At 31.3% G+C, this 8,866-nt stretch overlaps 2 protein-coding genes across 2 annotated transcripts; one reads left to right on the top strand and one right to left on the bottom strand.

Annotated features, from left to right (window-relative positions):
* Positions 1–434: 434 nt before the first annotated feature.
* Positions 435–7,067, top strand: LOC134832894 (cold shock domain-containing protein CG9705). Its single transcript, XM_063847100.1, has 2 exons — positions 435–702; positions 6,290–7,067. The coding sequence occupies exons 1-2, from the start codon at positions 566–568 to the stop codon at positions 6,573–6,575; spliced, it is 423 nt and encodes a 140-aa protein (XP_063703170.1). The 5' UTR covers positions 435–565; the 3' UTR covers positions 6,576–7,067.
* Positions 2,777–6,186, bottom strand: LOC134832893 (ATP-binding cassette sub-family B member 6). The gene is made up of 6 exons (XM_063847099.1): positions 6,050–6,186; positions 5,333–5,656; positions 5,073–5,272; positions 4,710–5,011; positions 4,245–4,649; positions 2,777–4,186 (listed from the first exon to the last, which is right to left on the bottom strand). Exons 2-6 carry the CDS (start codon positions 5,639–5,641, stop codon positions 2,928–2,930), a joined length of 2,475 nt encoding a protein of 824 aa, XP_063703169.1. The 5' UTR covers positions 5,642–5,656; positions 6,050–6,186; the 3' UTR covers positions 2,777–2,927.
* Positions 7,068–8,866: the final 1,799 nt, after the last annotated feature.

Raw genomic sequence — 8,866 nt, 5'->3', positions numbered from 1 at the left:
TGGGCCCGTATGCTGCATGCGTGTGCATATCCAAGTTCACACACTGTGCAATGTGTCACGACATGAATTTTTCGTCTTTGGTCCTCCGTACTGCGCTCTACAGAAACCCGTACAACATTTTTTGCCCATTTTTGCGAAGTTTCTCATAAATTTCGATAATTTTCTTCCATAAAAAACTGAAATTTATGAGATTTTTCGAAATTTTTAGGCAAATCCTTCAAAAAACCTCAAAAAATGTTAAAATTTCAAAACTTGAACCAATTTTTTGACATTTTATCGCAATTTTGCACTGGGCTAAACGGGTTCCCTCATTCCATTTTCCAATTTCCATATACGGCATTCCATCCATTTCCCGCCATTCCGTCCATTTTCCATCCGTTTCTGTCAATTTTAACTGTCAGTTGGGCGACTTCCCCCATTGCATTGTAAAATCCTTCATCCTCAGACATTTGCCGAACAAGAGCTCCCGAATTTCTCGGATTTTCAGTCAATTAAAGTGAATTAACGTGATAAAAAGTGATCAAATTGCCAAGTAACTGCTGAAAAAGTGAAAAAGACGCGAAAAATGGCAACTACACCGGAAAAGAACGGATTGGGCACAACTAATATGCCATCGCCGAGATCAACGTCTGCATCTCCGAACTCGTCACTTTTGTCGCTGCCCTCGCCGATTATTACGCGTCGGACTCGCACGCATTCCACGTAAGTCTTGTCCCTGGCTTTTTTAGCAAAAAGTCTTTTTTTAATTGATTCGACTCTAATTTTTCTCACCTTCAGCGATAACAGGCGGGTCGGGTCAATTAACTTCTTTTTATTACTTTTCCATCTCATTAGTCGTCAATTGCGAAGTAAATAAACGATTCGCACGTATCTTTGTTTTGGTGTCTCTAATTATTAATTATTTCGTCATCGGCAATCATCTCGCGATAAAATTTGATGCGATCAAGTGAGAGCGACCTTGAGCTGGAATTTTGTTTATTTACATTGAATTGGGTCGTCATCGTCGTTGCCGCTTTCCTTCTATCTCACGAAGACCTTGACCTCGAAATTGCACGTCGTCAGGAGTGTCGTTTGTCGCGCGGTGACTGATCGACGTTTGACCCGAAAAATGCGAGGAATGCGGAAAAGTGCATTTCTTATTAATAGAATTTTTGGCAAGGGAATGACCATTACTTTGTTGCAAGTGCGATTAAAGTTTTTTTGGTTGATAAACAAGTCAATGTGTTGATAAGGAATGTTGATTCAGGTGTTTTCGACCCGGTTTTTTTTGTTTGAAAGTTCATACGAGTTGAGGTATTGAAATTTTTGATTTTTTTAAAAATATTTTGACTTGTTTTTGTATAAAATTTACGTTTTAAAGACAAATTTTTGTTTGATTTGAAAATTTTTGAAATTTTATTAATTTTTCAAATTATTTAGAGTTTTTAAAGATTTATTGCTCAAAATTTATTGAATTAACGATATGATATTTTCTAAAAGTTCAATAGAAAATTCTGGAAAAAAATCAATTTTATCAAGTGTAAAATTGATAAATTCAAGAAAAATATTTTTTTTTTTTTAAGAAATTGAATGAATTTTAGATTTTTTGAGAGAATTTTTTGTCAGATTTCAAATTTTTTTGAAAAGTTTTTTTTTTATTTATGAATTTTTTTCTTGAAATTTTTCATACTCAAAACGATTTTGAGTGAAAATCTAAAAAAATTATTTTTTAAAAATATTTTTGAAAAATTTCGAGAAAATTATTTTTCGATGAATAAAAATTAATGAATCAAAAAAAAAATTTTTTTTATATATTTATTTTTAAAATTTTTTAAAAGCTTTTGATGTTTTTTTTTAATTTTCATTTTTTTATTTTTGAAAATAAATTTTCAAAAAAATAAATAAAAATAATGGAAATATTTAATAAAAAATATTTTTAAAATTTTTAAAAAAATATTTTTTTTAATAATTTTCCAAAAATACGATAAAATTGGCCAAATTTTATAAAAAAATAAAATTAAAAAAAAGTTAAAAATTTCATCATTACCGATTTTTGGTGTATTTTTATAATTTTTCAAGAAATTTCTCAGAAAAATTTTCAATTTTTAGTAATTTTTGTATTCAAAATCGAATTTCGACATAAAATTTACCTTAAAAAATAATTTTCATAAAAATTATTGAATTTTTTTTTTTTTTCAAACAAATTTTGACAGTTATTTTTATTTTTAAAATCAATTTTAAATGCACAAATATCAAAGTAAAAACCTCAAAACAACAAAAAAATTGATTAAAAATCAAAAATTTTTAAAAAATTTGGCATTTTGTATGAAAAAAAGTTTTTCAAAATTTTTTATTTTTTTCCCCCCCATTTTTATTTCAAAAATTTTGGACAAAACTATTGAGTTTCATTTGGAGCGGCCTAAAGTGAATTTAAGAATTACATTTAAAAAATAAAATTAAAAAAATTAAAGATAAATATAAAAAAATATAAAAAAATTAGAAAATTTATCTAAATTAAAAATTTAATTAAATTTTTTTATTATTAAATTTAAAAGAGATTTTATGCAAAATTGAAACAGATAATTGCTTTAAAAGAGACATTCAGTTAAAAAATTATATTTTTTTTTTCATAAAAGTTAAAATTTATATTAAAAATTTTAATTGAAAATTAAATATTTAAAAAAAGCTCAAAATATCTGAAAATTACATTTAAAAAATAAATTAAAAATTAATTTATTTTTTTTTCATCAAAGCCAAATTCTGGCAAAAAAGTTCAAAATATTGAAAAAAAAATATTTGAAAAAAAATTCATTAAAAAAGACAAATTTTTCGCTAATCAACTACTTTATTCAAAGGAATAAATTTAATTTTAATTAATTTTTTTTTTAATAAAAAATACTCTAATTTTTTTTCTAAGCATTTCTAGTCAATCAATTTTACTTCAGTCTCTACGCTTCCGACGACTCCCCTTCTTTATTCGTGTCTTCCGTTTCCAAACTTTGCAACTGTTGATTCCACATATCATAATAAACTCCCTTTGCGAGCAACAGTTGATCATGTCTTCCTCTCTCGACAATTGCTCCGTCTTTCAATACCAAAATATTATCCGCGTGAATGATCGTCGACAAGCGATGCGCCACAATTATCGTCGTTCGGTTCGCACAAACTTTCTGCAGTGCTGTTTGGATATTCCGTTCCGTTTGGGTATCCAAAGCACTCGTTGCTTCATCCAACATCACAATAAAAGGCGACTTTAGAATCGTTCGTGCTATGGCAACTCGTTGTTTTTCGCCTCCGCTTAACCGTAATCCGCGTTCTCCGACTTGAGTTTCGTATTTTTCCGGGAAAGTCATGATTTTTTCGTGAATATCTGCACTTCTCGACGCTGTCAGGACATCAGCTTCGGGTGCATCGACTCTTCCGTACTGAATATTGTATTTAATTGTGTTATTGAACAACACCGTGTCTTGCGGCACAACTCCGATTGCCTTGCGAAGACTTTGTTGCGTCACGGTTTTGATGTTTTGCGAGTCTATCATGATCGCGCCCGAGTCTACGTCGTAAAAACGGAACAACAAACGGATAATTGTGGATTTTCCGGCGCCAGAAGGACCCACGAGAGCGACTGTTTTGCCAGCAGGCACGGTAAAACTCACATTTTTCAGCACAAATCGCTCGGGCGTGTAACCAAAAGTCACGTTTGAGAAGTCAACACTGCCACGAATGACTGCGAGATCAGGAGCGCCGGGCGGATCGAGGATTTCTTGCTCTTCGCGCAACAAATCAAACATATTTTCCATGTCGATGAAGTTCTTTTGGATCGCCCGATAGAATGTTCCGAACCAATTCAAGGGAACGTAAAGCTGAATGATGTAAGTAGCGAAGAGGACATAATCCCCGACTGTTAATCCCTTCTGGGCATATACCATCCATGCACATAAAAGCGATCCGGCGAGCAAACCGGCACAAACGATGACATTTTGAACGGTATTTAAGATATTTAGAGTTACATTACTCTTCCATTCTTCAGTCTGATACTTTAAAATCGCCTCTCGATAACATTCGACTTCATATTTTTCCGCCCCATAATATTTCACAGTCTCAAAATTCAACAAACTATCCACGGAACGTGCTTTCTGAGCGTTATCTGCCAAATTCATGCGTCTCTGGAACTTTGTACGCCATTCCGTGACACTAATTGTCGCCACTAAAATTAAAAAAATTAAAATTTTTCAAAAAAAATTATTAAAAAATCAATTTCTTACCGATATACAAGGTCATTGTAACGAAAACGATGATGCCAAACCAAATATTGAACGCTGTGATGAAAAAAACGACCGCAATCAGGATATCCACGATAGTCGGAGCGATCGAAAAAAGTATATAATTCAACAAATTTGTGATAGAATCTGTACCACGATCCATTATTCGAAGCACTTCGCCCGTTTTTCGGTTCAAATGCCATCTTAGCGACAAATTATGAAGATGGGCGAACAATTCGAGCTCAATTTCACGCGTTGTGTACTGCTGAATGCGAATCCACAAGAAGCTGCGTAAGTTATTTAACACTCCCATCGACCCAGTGCCGCCTCCTTGGAAAAATTTCATTCCCACGTACAACAGGATCCAATCCCAACGGAAACTTGGAGCGACTCCAGATAAACTATCGACTGTTAAATGACAAAAATTTACTAAAAACATGAAAAAATGAGACAAAAATCGTGACTTACCAATTTTTTTGTTGTAAATCGGCACATAAACGTTAATAACTCTGCCACTCAAGAGCAAAACGAAACAAAAAATCACCCGAAACTGCAAGAAAACATCCTTTTTCGGCCATAAAAAGGGAAAAAGTGTTCGTAATTTCCGAATTGAACCACGCCAGGTCGATACATTTTCCTGATTCGCTTGATTCATGTTCGAATAATCTCCGTTGGGGTTGATTCCGGGCGCTTTTAAGCCAATTACGAAAATTAGGAGGGTTGTGATGTACCGCGTGATGAACAATCCCATCTCTATTTTGTCTTTTTGACTAAAAAATGAAAGAAATTCATTAAAAAAAATCAAATTTGAGTAAAAAATTCTTAAATTACGTCGTTAAATTGAACCACCAATCCGCATGTTTGTAATTAATGAAGACTAAATTCTCCGTGACGAAGGCTAATGTCCAAAAAACCAACAGGACGAGTCCATGACCACGCGTAGGCACACTCGGCAACAAGAAATTACGCTCTTTAACGATGAGACACCACGAATAAAGGAATCCAATGACATTGAAACAGACAGACATTATCTAAAAAATTAAAAAAAAATCTTAAAATGCGAAAATTTATTACAAAAAAGCAATTTTTACCATAAATCCGTAGATATGATGATCCTCGTAGACAAATCCTTGCAGAATAAATCGCACCGCGGTAAGGCAAATCATCAAAAACGTCAAAAATAATTGAAATTTGTACAATTTCGATGGAAAAACGTTCTCATTTCGCGTCCCATGCTTCCGATACATCAACATCTCGATCGTGCCAAAGAGAAAAATGAACCCAAACATCACGGAACTGGCAATGGTATCCATGAAACATTGCGACAACCCATGGTTAAGCCACACCTGGTTGAAGGTCACGTTCGGCGGGCAGTAATGGAGATGCTTGAGGTCATCCATCGTAGCTGCTGTTACCTGTGCCAACGAAAAATAATTAAATTAGAACATTTTTTCACGCTCGACGGCACTCACGTTCGCGAAATTATCACAAAAATATGTTATCACGCCCGATAAGTGGCTTATCTTGCCTACCTGACCAATTTAACCGGTTACTTCATCGATTGCGATAGAAAGTTCTGACTGCGTGACGCGCAGTGAGTTCAATAAAATGCAAATTTATGCAAAAAAATCGAAAATCGACGAGGAAAATGACAATTTAAGGAGACTTTGAACTCTTGACGGGCAAAATCGTGATTGGATAATTTTTTATTTGATTTTGTTAGATAAGAGCTGAAACGCAATTCGATGAACTTTTTTTTCGGCAGATTTTTTTTGTCCTATTTTTAGTGTGGAATTATGATTTCTTACCTCTGTGATGATTTTTACGTCGATTTTAGTGCTTTGCTTTCATTAATTTAACATTAAATCACTTCAAAACACAGAATTTGCAGCAGAATTTCAATTTAAACCTGCTTTGTTAATTTTTCTTAATTCGATTTCACAACAAAAACACTCACTGACAAGAAATGTCAAAAGCAATGACATTCACCGCACATCGCCAGGGTTCGAAATTCTACTAATTTTTACTTTTTCTTCTAAATTTTTCAGATGCGAACGTGCCATGGTCAATCCCATCCAATGCGGCAACATCAAGGAATTCTGTCGTAATCGAGGACACGGTTTTATTTCGCCCGCCGACGGAGGAGCGCCCGTTTTTGTGCACATTTCCGACATCGAAGGTGAATACGTTCCGCTGCCAGGTGACGAAGTTTGTTATCGCTTGTGCCCAATTCCACCGAAATTCGAGAAAACGCAAGCAATTCACGTCCAGATCACGCACTTTTCCGCGGAGAAACACGAGAGATGGGATGGCGGCAACAGCGGTGCTCATTAAGATGCTCGGAAGTTTTTTTTTTAATTGAACAAAAGATGGGAAAAAAGTATTGCGCGACATGCGAATTAATCAACTGTTAATGTATTAAGTTAGGTTTTAATAGAAATTAGGATCGGTTTCAGTTTTTTTTTCGGAGAAAATAGGGAAAAAATTTGGCCCACCAATGTCGATTGAGTGAGAAAGGTTTCTCGCGAAACGCACAAAATTTAAAAAAAATGCAAAAATTTCAATCATGTGAATAAAATACCTCAAGAAACCACTAGCCATGAAAAACAAGCACTTTTGATACCGACCTATACGTAAAAGTCCATTTAAAAATTCCAAATTTTCCAACTTTTCGTTAGTCTAAAATTTTAGACTTTTTAGATTTAAGTTTATTGAGAAAAATTATGTATACAACAGGATAAAAAAAATAAATGTTAATCAATAAAAACTCAATTTAAATAAGAAATGTTAGAGAAACTTTGCTTATGAATATATTGAATAAAATGAAGTTAATCGTAAATTTTGATTTTTTTTGTTTTCAAAGCAGAATTCCTTTAATCGTCAATTTTGATATTTTTTTTTTTGTTTACTTTTTAAAGCAGAACGTTGAAAATTTCCTTTCCAAAATTATTTGCAGATTCAAAATTTTATTAAAAAAAAATACAAATTGCGTAGATGTCAATTCAAAAAATTTCCGTTAAAAATTTGAAATAATTTTTTTTATTGATCAACAGTTTTATTTTGCGAATTTTGAGTCATAATTATCTAAAAATTTCTTAAAAATAAAATTTGAGTGAATTTTGAGTTGAAATTATCTGTCAATTTCTTAGAATTAAAAATTTAATTAAAAAAATTACAAAGTGTTCCAAATGGATAAAAATTCATCAGAGGGCTCTAATTTATCATTTTTAATCATTTTATAACTCAAAACTGCAAAAAAATTGAAACTGAAAAAAAAATTTTTCTTTGACATAGTTTTGTTTTGAAAACTAAATCAAGAAAAAAACCAAATCAAAAACTGTGTCAAAAACTGTGTCAAAGCAATTTTTGTCAAATCTTGCTCCAAATGGATAAAAATTTGTCAGAGGGCTCTAATTTATCATTTTTAATCATTTTATAACTCAAAACTGCTAAAAAAATTGAAACTGAAAAAAAAAATTTCTTTGACATAGTTTTGTTTTGAAAACTAAATCAAGAAAAAAACCAAATCAAAAACTGTGTCAAAAACTGTGTCAAAGCAATTTTTGTCAAATCTTGCTCCAAATGGATAAAAATTTGTCAGAGGGCTCTAATTTATCATTTTTAATCATTTTATAACTCAAAACTGCTAAAAAAATTGAAACTGAAAAAAAAATTTCTTTGACATAGTTTTGTTTTGAAAACTAAATCAAGAGCAAAACCAAATCAAAAACTGTGTCAAAGCAATTTTTGTCAAATCTTGCTCCAAATGGATAAAAATTTGTCAGAAGGCTCTAATTTATCATTTTATAACTCAAAACTGCTAAAAAATTGAAATTGAAAAAAAAATTTTTCTTTGACATAGTTTTGTTTTAAAAACCAAATCAAGAGAAAAACTAAATCAAAAACTGTGTCAAAGCCATTTTTGTCAAATCTTGCTCCAAATGGATAAAAATTTGTCAAAGGGCTCTAATTTATCATTTTTAATAATTTTATAACTCAAAACTGCAAAAAAATTGAAACTGAAAAAAAAATTTTTCTTTGACATAGTTTTGTTTTGAAAACCAAATCAAGAGAAAAACTAAATCAAAAACTGTGTCAAAGCAATTTTTGTCAAATCTTGCTCCAAATGGATAAAAATTTGTCAGAGGGCTCTAATTTATCATTTTTAATCATTTTATAACTCAAAACTGATAAAAAAATTGAAACTGAAAAAAAAATTTCTTTGACATAGTTTTGTTTTGAAAACTAAATCAAGAAAAAAACCAAATCAAAAACTGTGTCAAAAACTGTGTCAAAAACTGTGTCAAAGCAATTTTTGTCAAATCTTGCTCCAAATAGATAAAAATTTATAAATGTCATTTCAAAAAATTTCCGTTAAAAATTTGAAATTATTTTTTTTGTGATCAAAAGTTTTATTCTGTGAATTTCGAGTCAAAATTATCTAAAAATTTCTTAATTTAAAATTTAATTGATAAATATTTTAATTTTTCACAAATTTCGTAAATGTCAATTCAAAAAATAGACCGTTAAAAATTGAAAATTCGATTTTCGGGTGACTCAAAGAAAAATTTTCGAATTTCGAATCAAATGTATCCAAAAATTTGTTAGATTTAAAATTTGAAATA

This window comes from Culicoides brevitarsis, chromosome 2 (genome assembly GCF_036172545.1).
Source record: "Culicoides brevitarsis isolate CSIRO-B50_1 chromosome 2, AGI_CSIRO_Cbre_v1, whole genome shotgun sequence".
In the NCBI taxonomy this organism is placed as follows: domain Eukaryota; kingdom Metazoa; phylum Arthropoda; class Insecta; order Diptera; family Ceratopogonidae; genus Culicoides; species Culicoides brevitarsis.
This window is presented reverse-complemented; position numbering and strand designations above follow the sequence as displayed.